General features: G+C 50.7%; 1 protein-coding gene across 3 annotated transcripts; it reads left to right on the forward strand.

The window, feature by feature from the left end:
• Positions 1–1,018: 1,018 nt before the first annotated feature.
• NACC2 (NACC family member 2) lies at positions 1,019–25,975 on the forward strand. Of its 3 annotated transcripts, none has more exons than XM_042052258.1 (6): positions 1,019–1,043; positions 8,386–9,309; positions 17,923–18,090; positions 20,702–20,807; positions 21,086–21,183; positions 22,500–25,975. In XM_042052258.1, exons 2-6 carry the CDS (start codon positions 8,448–8,450, stop codon positions 22,997–22,999), a joined length of 1,734 nt encoding a protein of 577 aa, XP_041908192.1. In that variant the 5' UTR covers positions 1,019–1,043; positions 8,386–8,447; the 3' UTR covers positions 23,000–25,975. The 3 variants fall into 3 exon arrangements, with proteins under 3 accessions (XP_041908192.1, XP_041908189.1, XP_041908190.1); XM_042052255.1 differs by lacking the exon at positions 1,019–1,043 and adding an exon at positions 6,697–6,954; XM_042052256.1 differs by lacking the exon at positions 1,019–1,043 and adding an exon at positions 7,120–7,520.
• The last annotated feature ends 682 nt before the right edge of the window (positions 25,976–26,657 follow it).

Raw genomic sequence — 26,657 nt, forward strand, 5'->3', positions numbered from 1 at the left:
CAGCATATATAGAATACAATATTCTGGGCTGCAGTGTTGTCTGGGGGTGTTTTAGGGTGTGATACAGAAATAGTCACATTCTGAAGCTTTGGGCACAATTTGTTGCCCCAGTGAAGGGTTTTGTTGCAGGAGCAGAGGAGGCAGAAATGAAAAGTCAGTGTTGAGGTCATGTACTCGATGATCCTGGGAGCAGGGATCAGCCTGGAAGGGTTTTCCCCCCCGGGTAGAGGGGAGACAGGGAATTGTGTGCTGGAGTACAAGCAGTAAATACAATATATACGAAATGCAGGTTTTCAGCTTTGCCTCCATCTGCCTGGGCAGAGTGGGGTGGCCACCTCATGTCCCCAGTTTTAGGTTTCTCAGGGTTTTTGCTGAATGACCAAGCCCCTCATTTTAGAAGAACCTGCTGTGCAGTCTCGTATTCGCCTGTCTGAGCCCAGAAGCGCAGAGTTAAATTTCTGCAGTCTCTAACTTCCCTCGTCTGCAAGCTTCTGTTTCCATTAAGGATCAAGCTCAGATCCAATTGTAGCTTTGCTTTATAGACTATTAAAAGTTTAATGTATAAATGTCTCCCTTCACCAGAACTTTTTGGCCGCCCTGAAATTCCTACAAAACCACGAAGATCCCGATTGCTGCATGGGCACAGCTGCCCTTGAAGGGTTAATTATATTATGTCTTTTTTTTTTTTTGTAAAGCAGGGAGAATAAGCTGTAGCCAAAAGTAAAAGTCATTAATTTTAAGACAGAGATGTAAGCAAAGTTTCCTTCCCCTCTGCAGGTTGGTCAGGGTAGGCTATGCAGTAATTGAAAAGTAAAGGCAATTGAATTACAGGCTCCTGTCCAAACCGAGTGCGATTTCTTCTTCTTCTTCTTCTTTTTTTTTTTTTTTACAACCTCCATTGCATCAGAACTAGGCAGTATTCCTGATGTTCTCATGTGTGTTAATGCTGACTCACAGACTAACTTGCACAAGAAAAAAAAACACACAGGCAGCTCCACCATACTAGGTAATGAGCTCTAGCAAGAAGCAGCGTCTGATGTTTTGTAAGCTTTTTTTAATTGACCTTTTAAGATATTTACTTTATTTTAAAGCTTTCTGTTCCGTCGTGGCACGGTGCTAGGACTGAGTCATGCATGTTATATATTGCTAGCTCTGCTGTTGTGTACTAGGAGTGAGGAGAACAGGATTCAGCATGGCACTTGTCTTTTTGATGTGTTACGGATGGGAATTAGTGCTTGTGATGGGATGCTGCAGGCAGGGTGATGGGGTGCTCTGTGCTTTCCTGTGGCCGTAACTTACTCGGGGTCTTGAGTTTTTATTAGATGGCAAAATACTCCATTCTGCAGAATAATTGTATTTTCTAGCCATGTCTCTCCCTTCTCCCTTCCCCTTGCAGCAATCTGAAAGAAAAAAAAATTTAAAATGTTGCATTTTCTATTTTTACTTCTCCTTGCTTTGAGAGCTCTTAAGATCAGTGTTAGGGAAGGGGGAAAGAAAAAAAAAAAACAACAAAAAACCTAATTAAATAATAATGGCAATAACACGCTTCGCCTTGGCTGAATGACGGCACTTTTTGGAGCTGCCGGGTGGGTGACCTCGAGGAGCCGCGGTGCACCCGGGCTGCCGGTGACTCACCTTGCAGCAGGACAGAGCCCGGGCTGAGCCGGGGGGACCCGGGGGGACCTGGGGGCTGTGCTGGGGTCCCCACAAAGAGACCCCTCGGGGCAGTGCTGGGGGATCAGGGAGAGACCCCTTGGGACTGCGCCAGAGACTTGGGGAGAGACCCTTTGGGGCTGTGCTGGGGTCCCCACAAAGAGACCCCTCAGGGCTGTGCAGGGGGATCAGGGAGAGACCCCTCGGGACTGTGCCAGGGACTTGGGGAGAGACCCTTTGGGGCTGTGCCGGGCACCGGGGAGGGACCCTAGGACTGTGCCAGGGTCCCCACAAAGAGACCCCTTGGGGCTGTGCCAGGGGATTGGGGTGAGACCCCTCAGGGCTGTGCAAGCAGATCGGGAGGGACCACAGGGCTGTGCCAGGGTCTCCAGGGAGAGACCCCTTGGAGCTGTGCCAGGGGTCCTCACAAAGAGACCCCTCGGGGCTTTGCTGGGGTCCCTGGGGCTGTGCCAGGGTCTCCTGGGAGACCCCTCAGGGCTGTTCTGGGGTCTCCAGGAAGAGGTGCCAGGACTGCTCCAGGATTCCCAAGGAGAGACCCCTCGGGGCTGTCCCAGATCCCCACGGAGAGACTCCGGGGCTGTGCCGGGGTCCCAAGCCGAGCACCCAGCGCCCCATCCGCAGGCTGCCCTGGCAGTGGGGCTGCACACACCTCCTGAGCTGCACCATCAGCATGATTTCACTTTTCCATCTTTTCCCCCCCCCCATTCCCTGCCCCAGCCTCCGGGGGTCTGTACTTTCCGTGCGAACTTTGAGGATTCTGAAGCCGCGGCGGCTCCGTGCTGCTTGTCTGCTGCATGTGGGCTGCCCGTGTGTTACTGAGTAATATTTGCAAATTCACTTTCTGCTCTTAATAAGGCAGAAATAATCTTCTTTCACCCATTGCCACTGGCTGCTACACTAAAAATAGGGTCCGTCCGCGCCGCTTGCCACTTGCAGCATTTCAAAAATAAATACTTTGGAGCTGCAGATACCAGTGCTGCAGGAGAGGAGTCTCACTGTCATTCGATTACTGAACTTAACCTTGTTTTCTTCCCCCTGCCAAACAGTGTGCAGGAATCCAAAGCTGTGCCCCAATCCCTCTGCCTTCCCCTCCTGGATTTTCACACCCCAGAGAGGGGATGCTCAGTTTTTGGGGTGGGGGTGCAAAGACTTTGCATTTTGGCTTCTTGGCTCCTTGACACAGCCTGCGATGCAGGAAGGGGAATATGCTCAGCCTGGACCTGAAGTGCATTTTATTTGCCTTTATTTGGCTATTTATTTTATTTAACTCTTTTGTTTACTTAACTCTGTTTTATTTAACTCTTTATTTTAATTAAGGCATTACAGCCTCTCTGGGCTCAGGGAATGGTACTTGGCCACCGAGTTTGCAGTGAGCTGTTGCATATTTTCCCCTGGATTTATGTATCTCCTTTGCATTAAAAAGTGGAGAAATAACCCCAAAGTGAGAGCAGGGTGCCAGCCCTGTGCCTGGGGTGGCTTTGGGGACCCCCTGCCTGGTGAGGTGACATCCCCCTTCCAGCCTCAAATCCAAGGGTGGGATTTTCCCCACCTCTCCCCTCATTTACAGAAGAAAGGGAAGTTTCCTTTGACCCTTTGGGGCCTTCAAGGGCAGGACTTTTCAGCTCTTTTCTTTCCAGGGGCTTTGGCTGGGGGGGTGGAAGCCTTTGGCTGCTTTGTCTCCCACCCCCAGAGGGTCCCTGTCCCTTTGTCCTTGTCCCAGCTGCTGCCCAGCTCACCTTCCTGGGGAACTGGGGGACTTGGGGGATATTTAGGGGGTTTTGGGGGAATGATTCTCCACCAAGTCTCTCTGTTGTTTGGCTAAGAAAAAAGACAATTTAAATACATTATCTAATTATTTCTGATTACTCCTGGGGGAGCTCTGATGGCAGCATCTTATTCTAGGTCGATGCTTTTTTCCTTTGTTGCTGTCGCCTCGCCCTGACCTTTCAGGCCTCGGAGCAGGGAATTAGTTTGGAAAAGAGCAAACCCGCTTTTTTCTTTCCCCCGAAGCAGATGAATGCAGAAACTGAGAATTCCCAAACTCTCCTGGAAGTTGTCTCAAATAACGGCTGCATTTTTTATGAACATCTTGTGACAAAGGCTATGACTTTACAGAAATCAGGCAGAGATGTACAAATTACCCTCCTGTATCCACGAGCTGGAAAAAGAGGCTGCCATCAGAAAACAAAATGATGTTTTGCTTGAATGGTCACGTATGTAAAATGATCAAGGTTGGGGCCTTTGTCTGGTTTTAATCCAGTTTTATCCAAGTTTTCCTGTTTGGAGGTGTCCAGTTGATGGTCTGTCACCTGTAGGACACTCCAGCCCAAAGGGGACTGGATGTTTTTTGGGAGCTGGTGGTGCTGGGGGCTCCTCCTGAACCTTGGGACACAGCTCAGCTTGGGAGATGAGATTGGAAAAATACAGTTTTACATCTGTAATTGCAAAGGTCATTTCTCCTGCAGCGCAGCTCTTGCCATGTCAGATGGGCTGAAGCCATTTCAAACCCTTCAAAAGTCACTTGGTGCTCAATTTAAAAGAAAAATAACCATAATAGAGGAATTTTAAAGTTAGACATTATCAAGCTTTATTGCATTTGCTGTCTAATCACAGTAGTTTTTTGTTGCTGTTGTTTTTAGGGAATGTGAGGTTTGGTGGTGAGCAGGTTCTCCTGGGCTTTCAAGACTGTTCCGTTTTCTTTCTTTGTGATTTGGGGTTGGGGTTTTGGGGGCTTTTTTAGTCTATTTTGGTTATGAAAAGACAGGGGCAGAGGGAGGAAGGAGAAACAAAATTCCAGCAGTCCTGGCTGATGGTTTCTTGGGGTGGTTTGGGCTTTTGCAGCTTCCTTGTGTGGTTTTGCTTGTGTTCCTTGATGCTCTTTTTAGACCAAACACCGTTACATTTCCCCCCATTTCCCTGAGAGCCGTATTTTGGGAGGGACCAGTTGTGTGCAGCATCTTGGTTCAAACTCTGACCTCTCCTGGGAGGTTGTACATGAGATCTGCCAAGGATTTGGGGTGCTGAAGCACTTCAGTGCTTCTCACTGACTTAAACACATCCTAAACCAGCACATTTTTGGTGTTCTTAGGGAGAGACAGGGGTTGCTCCTGACAAGCCTGTTTGTTTATAGAGTAAATTCTAAGTAATATTAATAATTGATATTTATTTTAAGTTTGGCTTCTTCTGCACTACCGAGCTGTCCTTGGCTGGTCCCACACATCCTGCACTGCTGGGTCCAAGAAGGTCCATCCAGGGACTCCCTGGTCTCTCCTCCAGCTTTAAGGGAGTCCTTCCTGGAAGAAAGGAGGAGGAAATCCTTCTCCACCCATGTTCTTCCCATCGCTGTGGATGAGGCTTCCTTAGGTGCCTGAGCGGTGACATTTTTTCTGTAACTCAGGTTTTTCTCAGTGATTTTCACAGATCCAGAGTGGATCTGTGTTTGACAGGGCAGATTTTATCCCTTCTCCAGCAGAGATGGGTGGTGTCATAGCTGGGAGAGGTTTTTGGCTCTCAGGCTTGGTTGTAGTGGTGTCATCTCTGACCTCCTCACGGGATGTCACCTTGGTCCCCTCTTGGCGCCTTCGCCTCCTCACCAGCACCAGGCAGAGATCCCAGTGACCTCCTGTGGGGTTTGGATGAGTGTGTTGAGCATTCCCAAGGCAGGGAGGCCCTGGTGTGGGAGCAGTGTGGCTCTGCAGGCTCTGTGAGGCTGCAGGTCCTGTGGGATTCGGGGCAGCCGTGTCAGAGGGGTTTGCTGGGAGCGCAGCCGGCCCCGGAGCGCTCCAGGGCACAGCACTTCCCTGCCCTGGACTTGAACTTAATGCACCAAACATCCCTTTGGATGTGAAAGTGGCGTTGTGAGCAGGATCAGGAGGGAAGGGTCAGGCTGGAGCATCACCAGCCCTGTGCTCCCTGCAGTTATCCTGCACTAGGGATGGCCTCACCTCTCATCCCTGGAATTTTAACTGTGTGTGACCGTCCGAGCGCAGCAGCTGAACCAAATCCGTGACCGATGGCACAAGGAAAAACGCTCTGACCAAGGGAGAAATAAGCAAAGGGAGGCCACACCCTCTTTCCCAGAAAAAAGCACCAAACATGCTCAATAAATGCGAAGGTAATTTAAAATCTGAATCCAGGAGACAATGTGACTGGGATTTCATTACTTAAGCAAATGGATTTGCTTTTAGTGGATTCAGCCACAGACTGAAAGAAGCTTTCCCCAAGGGGTAAACATTTTTCCTGCATTTGAAAGGCTTTCTTGTATTGGGGAGGGGAGCTGGGGGGGCAGGCAGCAGGACTGTGGCTGCCCAAGGAGCGCCTTTATTTTGGGCAGATTTGGGCATTCCCAAAGCTGTGCTTTCGGGCAGGTGGTTTTGGGGAGCTCTTGGGGTGGGATGCTGGGCCAGGTGGGAGGATGCTGGGGGGGATGCAGGGGATGTTGGGGCGGATGCAGGAGGATGCAGGGGACATGCTAAGGATGCTGGAGGGATGCAGGAGGATGCTGGGGGCATGTGGGGGGTAATGCAGGAGAATGTTGAGAGCATGCAGGGGTGATGCAGGAGGATGCTGGGGGGATGCTCGGGGATGCAGGAGGATGCTCAGGATACAGGGGAGATGCATGAGGATGCTGAGGGGTTACAGAGGATGCTGGGGGTACAGAAGGATGCTGGGGGGATGCAGGGGATGCTCACCACCCCTGCTCCGTGCCTTCCCCTGGCCGCAGGAGTTAACCAGCAGCAGTGCCAGCTCTGCAGACTGTTTGGAATAGTTTAAATGCTTTGACACTCTGGATGTACTAGATGGCAGGGGAGGCAGTTTACAGCGTAATTCATATGCAAAACTGCACTATAAATTTAAAACCTGTCTCAGTTGCCGTGGCACCACTAAGCATTTCATCAGCATACAGTACAGTATTTCTGCCATCTTTGTTTGCATTGCAGTGACTCATCAAAAGTCTGTCTTGTACCAACACTGAGAGCATTCCTCTGGCACTGATATTTCTCTGTTTTTAAAGCTTCGGTTTGAAACTGGCATTTACTTCAGGTCCCTAATCAAAGGGCTCTATTCATTGCAGAGAGCAGCCTGAATGTTAATCTGCATCCGGCCTATTCATTTAGATGCTGTGCGCTGCCGGGGAGATTTGACTTGGTAAAAGCTTGAGCTCCAGCAGATACAAACCCAGGGCTCGATACTATATTTTATTTTCCCCCTCCCCTGAGCTCTCGGCGGTCGGGGGACCGGAGCCCCTCGGCAGCGGCCGCTCTGGGGACGCTGCTCAAGGTACGTTCGCTCCCGGCCGGGTGAAGGCACCGGGAACTTCCTCGCTTGGAAGAATTTTTTTTTTTTTTTTAACCATGCAGATACAATTAAATTGGCTCCGAGTGTGTTCCCTTTTCTTCCTGTTACCCCGTGGCCTTGCAGATAGGACTTTTTTTTTTTTTTTTTTTTTTTTTTTTCCCCTCAGCAATGGGAACAGAGCAGCTCTTTGTGGGTTATTATTTTCTTTCCAGAGTTTTTTTTTTTTAATCTTTCTCAGATAAACTTCTATTTTTTTTTTTCCTCTTTTTTTAAAAAAATATATCGTTCTTCTGAGCTTTCAGTATTAGTTAACCGTAGTTTTTCTTCAGTAGTATTAAAGACAAGCAGGATTTTAAATCTCCTGGACTCTTTGGGGAGGGAGCACGGGGGGGTCTGGGCTCGGTGCATCCGCAGTGCTTTGCTCCGCTGGAGTTTCAGTGCCCAGGCTGCACCAGTGCTACCTGCTCCGGCTTTGCGCACGAGGTCCCTTCCAACGCCAGGCTCTTTTTTCGGGAGGTGAAAGCAGGAATTCTGCCCATGGCCAAAAGGTACAGCTGGCCCTGAAGAGCGGCCGTGGCGGGATGTGGAGCCGGAGCCGTCGCCTCCAGCCTGGGGTCACTCGGAGGGTCCTCGCTGCCGGTACCCGGGGGCGCCGGGCTGGGGGCCGGGGGGCTCTGCCTGCGCCAGGGGCTGGGCTGGGGCTCCCTCTGCCCCGCTCGGGATCTGGGGGAGGAAAATAAGAAGACAACTTGGTAGGCGGCTCGCTGCGGCAGGCACGTTGGTTTGTTTTATTGGGGTTCAAATATCTGGCTTAATTTGGAGATAAGCCTCGTTTTGTTGGAGGATAAATCTGTTGAGAAGGGGTTTAACTGTTGAAATGCTCCCTCTTTCTGGTGCAAATGGGAAGATTGCTTTTCAAAGTGCTTTTTCCTGGGAGCTCTCGCTCCGGCAGAATCCTGTATTTATTTCGGGCAGAATGGCACATTGTTTTATAAATATCTTTTCTGTAGTTTCAACATAGCTGCTGGTTGTTGTGTTTCTTATATAATGCTACCGAGATCTGTCTGACTGTCTTTCGTTTGCTTTACTGTTCTCTCCCATTATCGTTCAGATTTTCCTGCATAAAGTAAAAACCCCCAGGGGAATAAATCAGTGGTGCTTATTTAAACAGACCACAACTCGAAGGAAATACTTGCATTTTTGGAATATCCTTTGCCATCCACCAATAGCATTCCCAACATCGCTCGAAACCATCGATAAGTAATTTTTATAAGCGATTGCTTTTCCGTGTTGGCTCTCAGAGCTCGGCTTGGAGCCTTTGATGTTGGGTGAGGTGGGTTCCTGTGCTCCTGCCTGCTTTGGTGAACTGTCTAAAAACGTTGTTCCTCTCTCCCTGCCTTCTCCGTTTTTCAGATGTGCCCTACTTTGGATATTCCTGCATTGAATGTCTGAGGAGCTCCAGCCGATCCTGAGCCATGTCGCAGATGTTGCACATAGAGATTCCCAACTTTGGGAACACCGTTCTGGGCTGCCTGAACGAGCAGCGGCTGCTGGGGCTGTACTGCGATGTCTCCATCGTGGTGAAGGGCCAAGCCTTCAAGGCTCACCGGGCAGTCCTGGCCGCCAGCAGCCTCTACTTCCGAGACTTGTTCAGTGGGAACAGCAAAAATGCCTTTGAGCTGCCGGGGACCGTCCCCCCCGCTTGCTTCCAGCAGATCCTGTCCTTCTGCTACACCGGCAAGCTGACCATGGCGGCAAGCGAGCAGCTGGTGGTGATGTACACGGCGGGCTTCCTGCAGATCCAGCACATCGTGGAGAAAGGGACGGACTTGATGTTCAAGGTCAGCTCTCCCCACTGTGACTCTCAGACCACCATGATCGAAGACCCCAGCTCGGAGCCGCAGAGCCCCTGCAACCAGCTGCAGTCGGCCTCGGCGCCCTACGTCATGTCCCCCTCCATGCCCATCCCGCTCCTCACGCGCGTCAAACACGAGAACCTGGAGCTGCAGGCCCTGCCCGGCTTGCCTGGCAAGCGGCCCCTCGAGCCCGGTGCCCGGGACGGGCCCGGCGGTGCCGGCGGCACCAGCGCGGGGCCCCTGAAGCTGTCGCGCGTCTCCTACTACGGGATGCCCAACCTGGCCACCCTGATCCCCAACGTGCAGCAGGTGCAGTACTCGCAGGGGGAGCGCACCAGCCCCGGCGCCAGCAGCATCCCCACCACCGACAGCCCCACCTCCTACCACAACGAGGAGGACGAGGAGGACGACGAGGCCTACGACACCATGGTGGAGGAGCAGTATGGGCAGATGTACATCAAGTCCTCGGGAGGCTACTCTGGTAATGGATGTCTCTCTCCTTGGGTTTTCTGCTCCCTCTCTGTGGTTGTGTGGTCCTCGTCCGGCCACCATGGGCAGTTTTGGGTTGTTCACCAGGCTTTTGTCTTTGGGGGTTTCAGTTGTTGGTTTTTGCCCACGTGGTGGGCTCAGTGCTGGTGTCCAGGCATGGCATGGGCAGGTCCCCCTGTGCCATCGCTCCCCAACTGGGAGATTCTTTAGGTGAGAGGCTGCATCATCCGCCAGGGTCAGCTCAGCCCTTCACTTTTTGGCTGAGGCTGCCAATGAGGAGCCTGGTGGTTGCATGAGCCCTGTGGTGGTGACATCCATCCCAAGGTGATGGCTGAGCTCACCAGCCATGGGTCATCCAACAGCAGTGGTCATCCATGGCAAGGGAAGCACCAGCCCTTCTGGCCCGGTGAGGGCGAGGTGGTCAGTTTGGGAGTTAATCTTCTGTCCTGGCTTTTTAGAATAAGATTTTCTAAAAAGTGATGAAGGTGTGGCATTTGGAGAAGGGAGAACATCAACTAAATCATTTTCATAGGTGTTAATTGGGAATATCTGCAAAAGGAAGGAAAGAAGGACTTTTCTTCCCATTGCCTGAAGTGCCCCCTTCTCCTTTGCCGGCCTTGTCCCACACATCACTGTCAGAAAGGGAAAAGCAGTTTGGGGACTTGATATTCTTTTATTTCCCCATTAGAAACACAGTGCTCAGAGCTAAGTAAAGTCCCTCTCCTGGCCTTCCAGAATCTGGGGTTAAGGGATGAGTGCCAATCCCTCGATGGGCCTCAGACAGAGGAGGCAGCTTCACTTTGGTGGTGGCTTCACTTTGGCTGCTGCTCAGCCCCAAGGTGGGCACAGGGACACGAGAGGTCCCTTCCCTCTCACTTCCTTGGACACGCAGCCCCTTTCCCTGGGCACCTTGCAGGGCTCAGACCCTCCTGAGGAGCCAGGACAGATGAGGTGCAGATCCAGGGGCTCAGTTCCAGAGGGGAGATGCCCGTGGGGTGCTGGGGTGTCTGCATCCCGCATGGAAGCAGCTCCCAGCACCCCGCACACATGGAGCTGGCAGCATCCCCCATGGAAGCTCAGCCTTGCAGTGGCCTCCCTGTGGGAGCTGCAGGTGTTTGTGGCAGCAGCTTTGATCCACAGGAGCTCCCCAGGGAGGGACATCTTCCCGCCGGCTCCGGCCGCACGCAGCATCCCCTCGCTGGAGCTGCTTTCCCTGCTCTGGCTCCTGGAATTGCTGCACTCATGTTGCAAATGTTTTAACTCTGGTTCGTTGATGAGCTTTCCTCAAAGCCATTTGATTTTAGTCTTCACCAAGGAACAAGATTTGGCAAATAGGACAATTTTTGTTACCTAAAGCCAGGCTTCCTTAGTACTGAGAACAGGCTCGCCCCCACACACTGTCCCATCCCATCCCATCCTATCCTATCCCATCCCATCCCAAGGAACAGGAGCTCAGCACCCTCTTGGCATGTCCCCCTGCCAGACAGCAAGCAGATAAGCAGTATTTTCCAAGTTTTTTTCACTAAACCATGTGAAAAAGAGGGGGAAACGTAGCAAAGTTGCTATTTTAATATTAGAAATATTTGCTGGGAAAAGTGGACAAGCAGTTGTAGAAAATGAGCCTCAAAAGCCTGAGTGCTCTCCCTGCCCTGCGTCAGGTCCCAGCAGTGGGAATGGGGCAGGAGAGGAGTGGGGTCAGGGATGGGGACAAGGTCATGGTTTCCTCCAGGGCTGCTGTTAGAGCCAGACTGAACAGGAATTGTGCTGTTCCTCAGTTGTTTTGGGTTAATTTTGCTTTTCCCCACTGTAGAGCCTGTGGTGAGTAATATGGGTTTGCCTCCGGCGTTATTCCTCGGAGCAGTGGGATTATGCCCTTGGACCGTGTTTTCCATCCCTGTCACGGGGCCAGTTCCTGCAGAAACAGAACAAAACCAATTCAGAAGGCGAGGGCAGGACCAGCCCCGGGACAGTGCAGGCAGCAGCTCTGTCCCTAATCCTTGTGGGGCAGGAGTCATCCCAGTTGGAAAAGTGAAAATCCGAGCAGCTTTCTCAGATGTACTGGAGATGCTGCAGCCCTTGTGCCAGAGCTGGGCATGCCACAGCCAAGTTTTCCTGCTTGTTTTCCTTAGGGAGAACCAGGCTGTGGTGCCGAGGCCATGCAGGGAAGGGGCAGGTTGCAAGGCTCTAAATATCCCACATTTCTGCTAAAATTCCTCTTCCACAGCCACACGTTTCGAGGAAGTTTCCTGTTTGAAACAAGCCCGCTGTAGGTACCAGGCTTCCTGGAAAAGAGAGTACACAAAAAAGAGATTACAAAAAGTAAAACCTAAGCTGTTCCATTATGGTTTGGACTTGCAGAGCTAACTGTGTTTTAATTACTCGGGATAAACTGTACCCTCAAAAGGTGCGGAATAATGAAACCGTAAGATGGAAGAGAGAAGGCAGCTAATCCTGCTCCTGGCATGGAGATCCCGACAGCCTCACAAAGGCCTGGGGGAGGGGGCAGCCCTTTAAAATAGGGATTGCCAAGGTTTCCAAGAGGCTTGTTTGTGAAAACAAAAACAAAGCCAAAGAGGAGCAGAGCAGACGAAGCTCTGAATTTCAGAGAGGGTTGTTGGGTTTTTTTCCTTCTTTTCCTCTGCTTTTTTGTTCCCCATCTGAAGCGCTGGTGCTGGTGAGGGTGTGGTGGGACACTGGTGGCTGATGCTCTTCACCTGCCTTCAGCCTCACCTACCACCCTTGGAGGGGTCACCAATCCTCTTCTTGCCCCAAGGCTGGGGGTTTTTAATTTATTTTCTTCACCCCTTTTTGTAGTCAGAACCATTCCGAATCTCCAAAGCTGGATCAGAGCCACATCTCCAAATAAGAGAATCCTTAAGGTTGGAAAAAGCCTTCACGATCAAACTTTGACCAAACACCACCAAGAGCACTGAGTGCCACATCCAGTCATTCCTTGGGCACCTCCAGGGATGGGGACTCCAAACCTCCCTGGGCAACCCCTTCCAATGCCTGAACACCTTTTCCATGAAGAAATTCCTCCTGGTGTCCAGTCTGACCCTCCCCTGGCACATCTTGAGGCTGTTTCCTCTTGGAGGAAACCTGGGAGAAGAGGCTGATCCCAGCAGTGGCGCTGGTGTGAGGGACCAGGACAATTGTTGGACCTGCAAAAGGAACAGCAGGATGAGGCCAGGATTAAACACAGCAGGGTCGGGCTTAGGTGCTGGCAGACAGAGGCAGAGGGGTGTAGCAAAAGGTGCTTCAGTTTCCCCCCAGCCTCTGGCCACGTTTGGTGGCCACGGTGTCACCGGTGCCACGCCAGGCTGGGAGCACTGCGGTAAAATGGCTCCTCGCTCCATAACTAGGTCTGGTTGTGGAGAACATGTGGGCCTTGAGGACACGAGCGAGACTTAATGAGGTTTCCAGCATCTGATCTGAGGAACGCACAACTCCAGAAAATATTAAACAAAAGCAAAGTATTTTTATCCCTGTTAATTACAGCATCGTGGGCCTGAGCTGAAGTGGGTTTCAGCAGGACTTGCAGATGCTCGGCGCTTTTCTGCACTGAGCCACGTTCTTGTCAGTCAGCTCTCTGCTGAGCAGATGCAGTTAATTTAATTTTGACAGGCACCAGCGAAGTTGTGCGAGGGTCCGTCCTCCTCCCCTGCTCCTGCTGCACCCGTTTGCAGGGAAAAGGGAAAATCTTTATGCAGCAAATGGCTGGAATGTAAAGGCTGGACTTGAAAGTTATGAAATCCTGAACTGACAAGAGCACACTTCATTAAAAATTAATCTAAAATAGCCATTATAGAGTAGTTGTGGTAATTAGCTGAGAGAATAGTTTTCTCTCCTGGCCTCTGATTCCTGACAGTAAGGAAAGAGGGCAAGGAACAGCCCAGAATCCCGAGTGATGCAGCCCGTGCAGCATCCCGAGCAGAGCCCGGGCACGACGCGCTGCAGCGACGTAAATCACGGCTGCGACGCCGGGTGATTGCAGGGGATGGAGCAGCTGCCTGTGGCTGCAGGGACACTGACCTGATCCTGCAAGGTCCCACGTGTCCCTGTCCATCCTGCCATGGCGAGGCTGACACTGGGCTGCACACGGGGGGGATGCTCGGCAGCAAAGAGCTCGTGGATTTTTAGGAAACCAAACAGTCATGGGATGCCCTGATATCCACCGGAGCACTCTGGCTTTTTGCAGGGGGATTCCAACACCTGGATGCTGCTGGAAGCCACACTGTGTGGCTTTAGGTGACAAGGTGGGGGTCTTGGAGGTCTTTTCCAACCTGAGTGGCTTCGTGGTTCCGTGTGTGGTGCTGGCACTGCCCCATCCTGACCCCAGCTCCATTGGAGCTGAGCTGGGGGAAGGCTGAGCCCCACACCAGGGGCACTCAGCCTCTGGCCTTTTTTGGCATTAAACTTCCAGCCCCATTTTCCTCACTCTGAACCACAGATGTTTAATTTTAGGCTGGCAGATGTTTCACTCCTGGCTGAGATCTGAGGCGAAGGCAAGATAGGGGTATTTATAAACCAGTAATATTTTTCCTATACTAATTCCAGATTACCTCCCTGTATAAATAGGTCACAAATCAAATGGCTACATTTCAGTACGTTGGTATAAATGTACTATTTGGGAAATGTAAACTCCCCCCGTTGGGACTCTGTGATGGATCTATCCCGTGGTGCTTGCGTGTGTCCTCTGGTACAGGTTTACATCTGCAGCAGATGCTGGTGATGCTGAGGCTGTGGAGGGAAGATATTTTTGGGATGGTCCCACTGCCAGCAGAAAACAGGCTGATGGGAGAGAAATGTTGTTAAAATATTGCTGCTTGAAAAGAGACTTCTCGCCATGTAGGGAACAGGGGAGAATCGTCCTTGTGTTTGCATCCGTGGTGGAGCAGGTGGATTCTCAAGCCTTTTCTTCAGGGCTTGAGATGTGTGGTTTCATGTTGGGAATCTGTAAACATCGATTTTTGGGTGAGGCTCCATCACTCTGATGTTTCTGTGTCTCCAAATCCCATTCCTGAACCAGAAACAGTTGTTTCTTAGCCACAGGAGCATCTTGAAATTTACGGGCGGTTTGGAGAACCCAGACTGGTGGGAGCTGGGGGTTCATGACTCATTTTGAAGCCCTGGTGTTTGGATTGTCAGGAACTAAGGAGATAAGTGAGTGCTGGAGCCAGGTGCATGTCCAGCAATTCCCAGGCACTCACCTGAGCAGCCCATCCCCAGTGTGGGCCCAGCAAATCTGGCCCCAAACACCTCAGGTGGGATGTGCAACCATTCAATGTCACCAAACCATCGTGGGCTCAGCACTAAGGTGCTGTAAGGGACCTCTGGGGTGGGCAGTGTGTTTTAGGGATAAGGAAGACATGTGCCCCAGCATCATGCACAGCCTGGAGCCATGAAGCATGGACCAGTGAGTTAGTTTGAGGCTGTTTCTTGAGGCAGAAAATCCAGGAAAATGGGTATTTCCCATTCTGCACCACCTGTTGCGGCTGCAGCATCCAGCTCAGTTTGGGGTGAAAGCATATATCCAGATAAATAAAATATTCCAGTGTTTGGCTGGCAGCTCTCGTGGCTTCCTCTGTAATGATTTCCTGCCCCTCTCTGCTGGCTGGGAGCTCCTTTCTTGCTCAGGAACAAAACTGTATTTAACAATACTTCCCATTGTTTGCCCTTCCATTCAAAGGGAAGGAGCCGCTGCCCTCTGAAGATACAAATTAATTAGAAGCGAATACTCTCCTGTTCTGTGGAGCAGAAAGGCCAAACAGAGTGGCTTTCTTTGGAGACATGGGACCAAAGTGGCTCTTGTGTCCTGCTCCTTTACATAACCCATTGCTATCTGCTCGATTGAGGTGCCACTGAGAGCCCCAAACCTCTTTTTGTTTGCTTTCGTTGGATTTGTGCTGATGCTTGAATGGAAACTAAGTGCCCCCAAATGATTTGTGGCTGTGTTTAATAAGAGATTTATAGACAGAGAGCCAGCAGGACAGATGTAACCAAAATCCAGCAGTGGGTTGAGTTGCACTTGGTCTTTTTCGCTGAATTTTAGTTTGGTTTATGAAGTGTTTGATTTCATTGGAAGAAATAGGAACTTCTCCATTTCTCCTTGTGTAGAAAGTGAAATGTCGTCAGAAGCAGAGAATCCCTTGGAGGCAGGACTGTCCCCAACCTGTCCTGAAAAGCTGCTGTTCTTTCAGGAAAGAAGTTCGGCACCAACTCCTTCAAAATTTCTTCAGGGAGGGAGAACGAACACAGTTCTTGTGCCGATCTCTCTCTTTCCTGCCTTGTTAGTGCTACTGTAGGATCCCTTTGGCCCCCAAATCTGGGGTTTCATGGAATGCTTGCCTGTGGAAGGTGGTAGAGCAGGTGGGTTTGTCCTTGTCCACTGCAGCTGTTTCCACTTGGATGTTGTAGGTGACAAGGCTTGAGGAAGACTCTTCATGGAAAAGGGAGGAGGGCTCAAGACTGAGGTTTCCCTCCTCCCTTCACAGCAATGACTGGGTCACAGGCTGCTCTGAACTCTGTCTCATTTGACTGCAACTACATTCCCTGGAAACCTACAGCCCTTATATCACTCAAAAAACACCTGGAGGCCTCTAATCCGAGAGTCCATGCAGGATTCAGCTTCCCTTCACCAGCTCCACTGGTTTTTGGGTGGTGATGGATACTGTGGGTGCTTTTGACCTGGGTCATTGGTTAAAGTAAAAATGAAATATTAAAAATTCAGTTTTAATAATGGCAGAGCCCTGTGCTGGGGTGGGACTGTGTGGTCACATACACAGCTCCTAAGGGGTGTGTATTTAATTTTACCTCTGAGTAAAATTTTACCTCTGGGAGCTGACTGAGGTGTCCCTTCCTCCCCTCAAGCTGCCCTGCCTTGCCCTGCAGAGCCAAAAAGCTGGGGACAGACAGCAGAGTAGGCCTGGTTCCTCCATATCCGCTGTCCCTCTGCCTTTGGTTTCCTTAAGCTGATAAATATCCGTATTTAATTGAATATGCTTTGCTTAGCACTCTTCGAAAGCCTCAAAATACAGCTGCTCTTTGAGATCCTCCCTCAGTGGGAGTTGACCCCCATCTCCAATGGGATCTTGGATCTGGGTGCTTGGGAGTGCTGGGAATATTGCACTTGGGAATGTCAGTGGCACAGGTTTTGCACAGATAACGGGGCACGAGGAGTTTAAAAACACCCTGGGAGTTGTTCTGCTGCTGTTGGGTCCTTACTCAGTGAAAGAAATGCTGCTCTCCCTGAGCAAGGGGCATCCTCCTGGTATTCCAGAATCCCTCCTGGCATTCCTCAGGGCAAGAGGGAGCCGTGAGGGTGGGGATGCTCCCGCAGGCTGCGATAGGATGCCACGGCCCAGCACGGCACCGCGGGCATGTCCTACTTAGAACACTGCTCCCTTTGTCCCCGAGCCATCGCCCTCAGTTACTGCAGCAACAAGTCTGCAAAACTTGTTATTTTATCTGCAGAGAGGAAAAGTGGCCCCCAGAACTCCGGAATAATCGCAGGAAAAGACACCTCTGGAGCAGGAGACATTTAAGAGTTCAGAAACGCTCATTGCTGGGGTTTCTGCTTCTCTCAGTGTTCACAGATACTGAAGCACAGAGCTGGGTTTGGGTTTGTACGTGGCACTTACCACGTTATCAAACAGTTTTGGGGAAAAAAGGTGGATCATGGTAGAGCTGGGCTGCAGTTCAGCCCTGGAACTGCTCCCACCATATCCTGAAGTTGATGTGCACAGTCAGCCCTCATTGCTGTCAAAAATTGTCGTTTTAAGCAATCCGGTGGTCTTGGACTGTAAAGGTGCTTTAGAAACGAATCCTCAGTGTGCCCACAAGACCCAGATTTGGAGGTGCTGGCAGGTACTGGCAGGACAGCCCAGTATTTCCAGCTTTTGCATGTTACTGGTTGCTACTGGGGCAGTGGTGGACTCTGGGGATGGTGCATTGGGGTGTTTTGGTTTTGAAGCCACATCTTAATAATATTTTTTGGCTTGTTGGTTGGGGTGTCTCTTGTTACTGAGAGGAAAAGCTGTGCTGCAGAAGGCAGAGGAAGAGAAGGTGGGCTGGAGGTGGCCGGTGGGTGCAGCCTCAGGAGAGGCTCTGGTGATCTTTCTCAGAGCAGAGGCATCTGCAGGGTCTGGATTTTAACTTCAACAGGAAAAACCATCAAGAGAAGTAGTGATGGGACTGCTGCAGGTGTTCATCAAACTGGGGCAATTTACTGCCAGTTTAGAGCCCCCTGCTGAAGTTCCTGCCCTTGTCCTGGGGGTGTTTGGGGCAGCAGCTCCGTGTGCTGCGCTTGTGGAGCGATGCCAGCTGGGCAGAGATGTCCATTTTCACAAATTATTAACTTAGGAGAAGTTAAAGCATAATTAGATTCTAAGAGTCCCTCTTGCAGAACCTGAGACTGCCGTGGTGGGGGAGACCAGGGGATTTTTCCAGGCTTTCAGGTGGCACCTGCCCTGCGGCCGGACATGGCTGGACGTCTGGAGGGGGGAAATACTTCCAACTGCTGCATGAAAAAGTCCAAGTCTGACCTTCTGTCAGTGTTGTGCCTGAAAATCAGTTATTTTAATGGTTTTCCCTTTTAATTTTGAAGTTGCCCAAGAGAAGCCAGAGCAGATCCCGCTGGAGAACCGCTCCTGTGTCCTGATCCGACGGGATCTGGTCGCTCTCCCAGCCAGTCTCATCAGTCAGATCGGATACCGCTGCCACCCGAAACTCTACTCGGAGGGAGATCCTGGAGAAAAACTCGAGCTGGTTGCAGGTAAGTTTTCTTTAGAATCCCTTTGGATTGCTGCTGGTTTCCTCCTGGAATTGTGTTCTCCCATCTTGCTGGAGTCGTGCATCTTGTGTGACCTTGCTGTGTCTTTCTGGATTATTCGTCACCAATCATCTTTTGAAAAGTTCTGAGTTTCCTTTAATTTGCTGATAGAAAAATGTGTCATTAACAGGATTTATTCAATTGAATTAATTTAGCATTTTAATTGAATTCTGCAGCTTGTGTTCTTCCTGCTCGGTGTGGCTGCAGCGAGTGTGTTTTCATTTAGAATCACAGATCTAAAAACCCAGCAAGTCCCCCCCCCCCAAAAAAATTACCACATTATAGGACTTACAAAGCAAAGGAGATAAAATTTGTGTCAGTGAACAAGCTCTGAAAAACCTGTAAAAGTTCCTTTAACACTTTACTAAGCAGTCAAGGGCTGCAGCAGGAAGAGAAGGAATTGTGTTTGGTCGTTTCTTCTGTCTTTTTGGGGGGAATTTACAATACTGAGAGAATTTACTCCTTCTCTGTGAAGGATTTCTGGCCAGTGGGAAGTGGAAGATGGTGCTCTTTAGCTTCTGATCACAGTGTAGAGCTTGATGAAGAGTGAAATCAGGTGGCTGTGCCAGCCCAGGCACCCCCAGCACTGCGCAGAAAGTGTTTAACTGGAGTGACCAGGTCAAATTCCAGTGGAAGTAATCATATTCTGGTTTTAGAAGTTCCCCCCAGCTTGGGTTTTTTCCCTTGGTTGTAGCTGCATGGAGATGACTGGGCAGGACATCTCAGACCTGCCCCCAGGTGGGGAGGTTTAATTAATCCCTGCAAAGCCCTGAGTCCAAAAAGGACATGTGGCAGCACAGTCCATCCAAATCAGTTCTTCCCTTCCAGTCATTTCTCTCTCGGTGAGGAGCATGATTTCATTTTCAGTCTGTAGAAGGAATCAGGATTTCAGGGGATGCCCACAAAGGCTTCCAGCTGATGGAGGACAGGACTCTGATGGAAGGCAAAGCACAGCGTACAACCACAAGTATTTATTTTGTATCTGGAATATTAATTTTGTACCAATTTCCATTTAATGTGAGACTTCTTAAAGCCATCAAGTGGTGCAGGTTATTTTCACAGTGAGAGCTGCAAATTGGCTTGAGGCAACTCTGCTTGATTTACATTTTTCAATCTGGAAAAAGAGTAGATTAATATCACTAACTGATAGCAGCTGCCTGGTTATCTTTCATTTATTGAAGTGAAGTACCCCTCGGTGGTGGCTGCTGTTTGCTCTGATGCCTTATCTCTTAAAATACAAAATAAACCCCCCTAATTCCTGTCTCAAACCTGGGGAGACCTGGAGGGGGAGCTTGATCCTGTGGGGAAAGTTTTCCTCAGCTCTCCAAGTGGGAGTGTTTTCCTTTTGTCTCTGCTTTTTCATGCCACAATTGATTTAGCAAACTTGAGCAGCCCTCTCTGAAAGGGTCTTGAACAAGGCTTGTGGTCACCACAGCACATCTGAGGGAGGGACTGAGGCTGTTAGTCAAAAAAAAAAAACCAAAAAACCCTCATTCCATGGAAGAGAATGCAAGGAAAATTCCTGGTGAGACGTGGCCCAGCTCAGAGATCCGGAGTGATGCTGGATCCTGGGGCAGGATGAGCTTCCTGGGCTGCCCCTGTTGCCAGGGAAGGTGCAGAGGGTCAGGCTCAGAGGCTGCCCTGAGCTCCAGCTCCATCCTGAGGTTCAGGTACCATCATCTTCCCTGGAAATTCAGGAGGAGATATTATTTCTCCAGTAGATGTTTTTGTATCTTGAGAACAGAGTGTGTTCTGGATCCAGATATGACCCATTATTTAATCTTAATTAAAAGCAAATACAGAAACCCTCTCATGTAACAGAATGCCTGAGAAATTGGATAACCTCTCCCTGGAAGCGATGCCAAGGCAGGAGCTGTTTGGTCTATGAGCAGAGTAAAAGGTTTGATATAAAAACTGCTGTAAAGCACTGCCAGACCCCTGGATTTGTGTCCAGCTGCTTTGCAGGGGCTCCTTTTTCTTCCAGAAAACATCCTTAAAGGCAGCATGTTCAAAGGCAGCAGTTCCTGTGCATGAGAAGGAAAATTCCCTGCTCACCAGAGGTATCTGGAGGTGATGGGCTGGGGTTTTGGAAGCAGTTAGATCTGTAACCAAGTGCCTCTTCTGTGCTAGATGAGCTTTTTCTTTCATATCCAGCTCTGTGTTCTACAGTCTTGCACCGGAAAAAAAAAAGAAAGGCCAAATGGATTGGGGTTTTCTCCCTTCAGAAAGAATAAATAATCTGAGCTGTACGTATAAAATCACAGTGCAAGCCTTGCACTGTATGCATTGGTGAGAAAACAAGAATCCTTTCATTTGATTCCCACAGACTTCCTTTCTGTACAGATAAAATTACGAGTTGGTGTTGCCTGGGACTTGCCAAGGCCCCAAGGATTCGTTAGGATTTTCCAGAAATCCCACTCCCCTTGTTGCAGCAGGGGAAGAACAGGTTCCCACTGCATCAGGACCGGCCAGTGAGGAGGAGCTGTTGGTGGCTCAGGGGTGGCTCTGTGGGTGTGTCAGGGGTTAATTTTGGATTCTCCCTCCACCCTTGCAGGCTCAGGCGTTTACATCACGCGGGGGCAGCTGATGAATTGCCATTTATGTGCTGGTGTCAAACACAAGGTGCTGCTGAGACGTCTCCTGGCCACCTTCTTCGATCGGTACGTCCGGTCCCGCTGCTCCTCGTGCTCTCCCCAGGGATTCATTCCCTTCATTTCCCGGGGATTTAACCCTGTGTCACGAGTGCTTCATCCTCTGCACTCACTTCTGTGCATTTTCTTCATGATGCTTGAACACTTTATTCCATTTCCATGCACATTTCCCATTCCTTGCCTTAAAATCCTGGCGATGCCTCTGCCAGAACCTGAAGGGAGGAGGGCAGGGCAGTGGCTGTCCCCTGGGTCCCCTCTCCAAGGACCTTCCTCTGCCTTCCCCACAGGAACACCCTTGCCAACAGCTGTGGAACTGGAATCCGGTCCTCCACGAGTGATCCCAGCAGGAAGCCCTTGGACAGCAGGGTCCTGAATGCAGTCAAATGTAAGGAGAGGGATGTTCTGCTGCTGGGGTGGAACAGCAGGGCCCAGACCCATCTCTGTTGTGTGATAATGGTGGGATTAGGTTGTAGGAAAATCAATTTGGTTTTCAGTTTGCATCATTTTTTGATTGCCCACAGAAGCTGTGGGTGGGCTCTGCTCTCCATCAACCACTGCCCCTGCAGTCACTGTGGGTACCTGGGGTGTTTTGGGACAGGAGGTGCTGGAGAGGGAGGAGCTGAGGGTTGGAGGAAACCCTGAGGGATGCAGAAAGTCTGTTTGCCATGGGCTTCATATGCAGTGGAAATCACTGTGCTCTCTCACCCTGGCTGAATTCTGGGCAGAAAATCTTTTGTGTAAATATTACTGGGCTGGAAAACAAAACTAAGGAACTTTTAAAATTTAGTTTTAAGATTTGGAAGAGAAGTCTTTCCCCTCCCTAATTGTTAACTCCAGGAGCCTTCCAGCTGCCCTGGGAGATCTGTGGCATGTGGGGAAAAGGGATAAGAGGGCAGACATTCAGTAACATGGTTGAACATGGTGAAGTCAGCTCCCCATTAGCAGTTTCATCCTGGAGAGTCCCAAGTCTGGACCTTCCAGCCGTGGTCCTTCCTGAGGGGGGCTGGAAAGGCATGGCTGTCATGTGCCAGGATATAGGGGGTGGGTTCCTGCTGCCTGGATTTCTCCCTGTGCACAAGCTTTAGCTGACAGTTATTCACCGTGGCAGTTCCTTGGATGCTGCTCCATAACATCAGGTGCTTGGCTCCCGCAGAGGAGCAGGGCACGAGGGATTGCAGGGCTCCTGCAGCTCCCAGCTCCTGCTGGATCCCGGTGGATGTGCCAGCACAGGGGTGTTGGAGCAGCCAGGCTGCTGGGCCGTGCAGGGGTGGCACGAAGAGAGGAACAGGAAGAGGACAATCCCTCAGGTGTCCCCTCAGCTCCGACATTTCCCACGGCACTGTGGGTTTAGGAGCCATCAGTGGAGCTGCTGCTGAGGAGTTTGTGGGACCTTTTCTGTGTCCACCTCTGGTTTGGCCATTGCCACATGCTGTGGTTGTGGGTGCCAGCTCTGGGGCTCCCCATGGAGTGAGGGGCCCTTCTCCAGCCCCCTTCCTCTGCCACCTGGGATGTTCATGCCTTCTGCTTTTATCCCTTCCTGGCTTGTGTCTGCAGCTGAGGAGCCTTGTCTGCGTGTGTCTCCTCGGAGAGCTCAGGCCCGTGGGTGAAGCTCCGCTCCCACCTGGGAGGCTGGGATCACTCTGTGCCACCTTTGTGCCACTCCCTCTGAAGCCTCAGCTCTGTGTCTCCCTGTCTTTGCAGTGTATTGTCAGAATTTTGCCCCGAGCTTTAAGGAGAGCGAGATGAACGTGATCGCGGCCGACATGTGCACCAACGCGCGGCGCGTCCGCAAGCGCTGGCTGCCCAAGATCAAATCCATGCTGCCCGAGGGGATGGAGATGTACCGCACCGTCATGGGCTCCTCCACAAACACTGTCCCCCTGGAGCCCGAGTTCCAGCCCAACACTGCTCAGGTCTTCGAGCAGCGGATCTATGCAGAGAGGAGGAGCGACTCGGGGACTATAGTAGCCTTGAGAACTAACACAGTGAATGTAGAGCTGAGCAATGGATCCAACCAGTCCTTCGAGCAGAGCGAGGATGCCGAAGGCGCCGGCTCCGTGATCCAGGAGGCAGCTGCCACAGATGCCATGGCATCGGAAACCCAAAGCACTCCGCAACCTTTTGAACAAGGTTCGGGCTCCTCCAGCCGGCCCGAAACCCCCGTGAGAAGACAAGATGGTACTTATGGAGGGACTTTATAAAGAGAGCAAACATTTCATGACCTATAAGGGATCTGTAATACTAAAGCTGCTTGCATGCATTACTAATACAAAACAAAAAATGTGATCAAGCCACTTACCTACTGAACTGCTACTGTTGCCTGAAAAAAATGTGATTTTTATTCTGCTTGTATTTAAAATTTATGAAGGAAATAATCGCATTCGTTATACTGTAAACGACTAGGTCTGTGGCGACCTACTTAAAAAAATATTGGGCTCCTTTTTTGATATTCCTGAGGTTAGTCTATAAGATTGTAGCTTTTTCTTTTTTTTTTTTCTTCCTTTCCTCTTTTTTTTGTTGTTTTTTTTTTTGTTTGTTTGTTTGTTTTAAGAAGGGGAGGAGAAAAGCTAGCCACCCCCCACCCACCACCACCCCGTCATCACCCCATCCATCACTCAGCTCAGAAGTAAAGCCATCGTTAACCTTGTCCTCTAAGGAGAGTTTTGTCACTGAACAGGAAAGCGAGGTGTGTTCGGGTGCAGGTGCTGTGACTGGCCGTGTTTGTCTCGGGAAGGGCTCGAGCCAAGTGGGATGGGCTGGGGGAAATCGTGACAGTGATCGTGGCCAGATCCCTCTGGTGTCAGGGGGAGCCCTGGCCGTGGGTGCCCGGCGCTGGCGGGGACTCGGTGCTGTTGTCCCAGGGAGTTTCCTCTGGCTCCCGGGAGCAGGGATGGGTCTGCTGGAGTTGAGGCTGGCACGTGTCGGGAGGACTGCGTGGGATGCAGGTGGAGAGCCTGGCCGCTGTCGTGGCTGTGGTCTGGTTTTTGCCCAATACGGCTGGGTTTGGGTTTGGTTTCTCTCTCCCTTCCTCTCTCCCTCCCAGCGACTCCTTTTCCTTTGCTTCTCCGTGTTTGCACCTTCACGTCCCCGCTCCTGGGCGGCCGGGCTCTGTCACCCCTCTGCACCCCAGGGCATGCAGATCCTGGGGCACCTCCTGGGAGGGGAGGACCCTCCCCTCAGTGCCTGTGAGGGGATTTAGGGAGGAATCTCAGCATGGAGAGTTGTTCTTGCTCCAAAGGACACGGAGCTGGGAGCTTTTGGTGTTGGCTCCCGGCAGCATCTGCACCGGAGGCAGAGCTCAGTGCATGCAGAGCTCACCCTCTGCCCCCTCCCTCCTCCCCAGGCCAACCAGGCTCTCGCTTTTTAATAATGTGGAGTGCATTGGACGCAAAAATTAAAAGAACAAATGAGCTTTGTGCCCTTCTGTGAAGAGGTTTTGGGCAGGAGGAAGCGCTTTGCCTTCTGCTCACCCTCCTGCAGCCCCTTCTGGGGAAAACCCAATGTGGAGTTATTTATCTTTATTTCTGTTGTTGCAGGCTGATGTCCCCAGGCTGTGGTGGCTTTGGTGACCTCGGGATGGGACTTGTAGGTGTCCCTGGAGCCTGATGGGCAGCAGGTACCTGCTCTGTCCCTCGCCTTTACAAACCCCAAAGTGACGGGAATCTGTCCCGCAGACCCGGCTCCAGCGGGACTCTGCGGCTTCCCCCGGAGTGCTGGGGCCAGGCTGGGGGTCCCCCGGGGGTGGCACTGCTGAAGTGCCCCCAAGGGATGGGGACAGCGACGTGAAAGCCACGTTTGGCTTTTTCCTTTTTTTCTTTCCTTTTTTAATGATGATTATTTTTACTGTGACTTAACGACCTGCTTTAATGACACTTGCAATATGCAGCTTGTTCTTTAACACGTTTGGAACTAGGAACAAGGTGCACAAAGAGTCACTTTTTGGCTGCTGTGGCTGTGCTCCTCTTTTCTTTCCTGCTTTGGTTCCCTAATCCAGACAGCGCTTTGCTCAGGGTTTTCTTCCTTCTTTGTATTTCCATTGGGAAAGGGGGAGCGGGGAGAGGATAACCCAACTTTTGGCCATTTGTTTGTTTTCTTTGATACTTGAAGCAGTTTTTTGCATCGTAAATAACGAGGCTGCCCAGCCTGTGCCACTGCTCCTGACACAACAAATCAGCGATGGGGGGTCCTGCCCCACGTCGGGGTTTGGCACAGCTTTTTGGGGGGGACTGTGATGCCCCAGACCAGGTGTTGGGGGCTGGTGCAGAGGTGTGGGATGCTTCGGAGAAGTGGGAATGAGCACGGCTCTATTTGCACTTTACCCACATCACTGAACAAACCCGGGGACCACGGGCTGAGCTCGGGGGGGGCTTTGTCCCCAGCCATCCCCAGGGACACGGAGCAATCCGGTTCCTTGGCCCTGGGGTGTCCCCATGCCCCCGGGAGCAGCTGCTGGAAGGCAGCTCAGCCAGCTCAGTGGGGCTCAGGTTTGGCTGAGGACCCTCCTGATCCCCAAAACTTTGGGTTTGCCAAAAGTTTGAGGCAAGCTGGGAGCGGCTCCGGGTGTCGGAGATCAAAAGTCGTCCCTTGTGTGTGTGTCTGTGTGCATATATATATATAAATATAGAGAGAAAAGATATTGCAGAGGATTCCTCCTGCTCCTTTTTGGCACTTGCTGGGGGTGGGGAGCAGGCTGAGCCCCCCAGCTGGGGCTGCACTTGGCTGTGGGATTAATTCTGGACCAAACCTGTTCCCAGACAGCCGGCGGGGCCACCGGGGGGGCAGCAGCAAAGTACTTGAATGGCTTAGGACAGAGAGTCTGGAGAGAGTCAAGTTGCACAGTGAAAATATATATTTTTATACCTAGCACAACTTCCTGTATATTTTGGGGGTTTTTTCTTTCTTTTTTTTTTTTCTTTCCTTTTTTTTTTTTTTTTTCCTGATTTGGGTTTGTTTTATTGATTATTATTATTATTATTATTATTAGGAAGGCAAACTTCTAAAATGTGAAGGGCGTTGGGTTTTTCCTTATCTGGTAGATGAGGGCAAGCATTTTGCACTAATGTTTCCTGTGTGTGGAGGATTAATGATATGTTTGAAAATGTTATATGGTAATGATTGTATTCTTCCGAGAAAAAAAAAACCAACAAAAAAAGCAAAAAAAAAAAAAAATAACCCCTTAAAACTGAATGTAAGGTGAGAACAGAGCAGTCCATCGATTGTATGCGGCTTTCCTGAGTGCCTTAGAATTTTTTGATCATTTTTTTTCCAAGGAAAACAGATTAAGAAGATCAGATCATAACCAACTCCTTCCTCCTCTTTGTTTACGACACTATTTTAAATTCTAGAATTTGGGGCTGCTTTATAATGTGAATAGGAAACTGCATTCATCTAGGTCTGACAGTGTAAAATCAGAGCATCAGTATTTATGGTATGTCTGCACCTTTATTCTTATGCTTGACTATTAGCAATATTACCTGTATATTCTATATCTAAAGTTATACCAAGCACCTTTAACGAGCGCAGAGTGTAAAAGCACCCGAGTTCCCCGCAGCTGCCATAGTGTAGGACCAGCTCCTCTCCTCCTCGTTAGCGCTAATTAAACACCGCTTTGCCGAGGGGCTGCATGACCCTCTGCCCCCCCGGGCTGGCAGTGACCCCCGGTGTCCCACGGGCCGGTGACATTCCCGACCTTTCCCGGTGATGAGGGCAGAGGGATGTCCCCAGCAGGAGCTGGCAGCGGCTCCTTGGGGCCACCTCCATGGTGGAATCCTTGGAACTGTGATTTCCCTCTCGAAATTCCCCGGAGGACGCGGGGCCAGCGGTGAGGCCACCGCGCTCCGGGGCTCCGAGGGGTCCGAG

The sequence above is a fragment of the Corvus kubaryi genome, unplaced genomic scaffold (assembly GCF_017639235.1).
Source record: "Corvus kubaryi isolate FWS band 111438036 unplaced genomic scaffold, C.kubaryi_AGA036_p1.0 78, whole genome shotgun sequence".
NCBI lineage: Eukaryota > Metazoa > Chordata > Aves > Passeriformes > Corvidae > Corvus > Corvus kubaryi.

Bases quoted from the DNA above. Each gene is read 5' to 3' on its own strand.
- NACC2 (XM_042052258.1), top strand. From the start codon at position 8,448: ATGTCGCAGATGTTGCACATAGAGATTCCCAACTTTGGGAACACCGTT. The intron at 18,091-20,701 runs GTAAGTTTTCTT...CCACCCTTGCAG, and splicing joins AAAACTCGAGCTGGTTGCAG to GCTCAGGCGTTTACATCACG. The intron at 20,808-21,085 runs GTACGTCCGGTC...CCTTCCCCACAG, and splicing joins CTGGCCACCTTCTTCGATCG to GAACACCCTTGCCAACAGCT.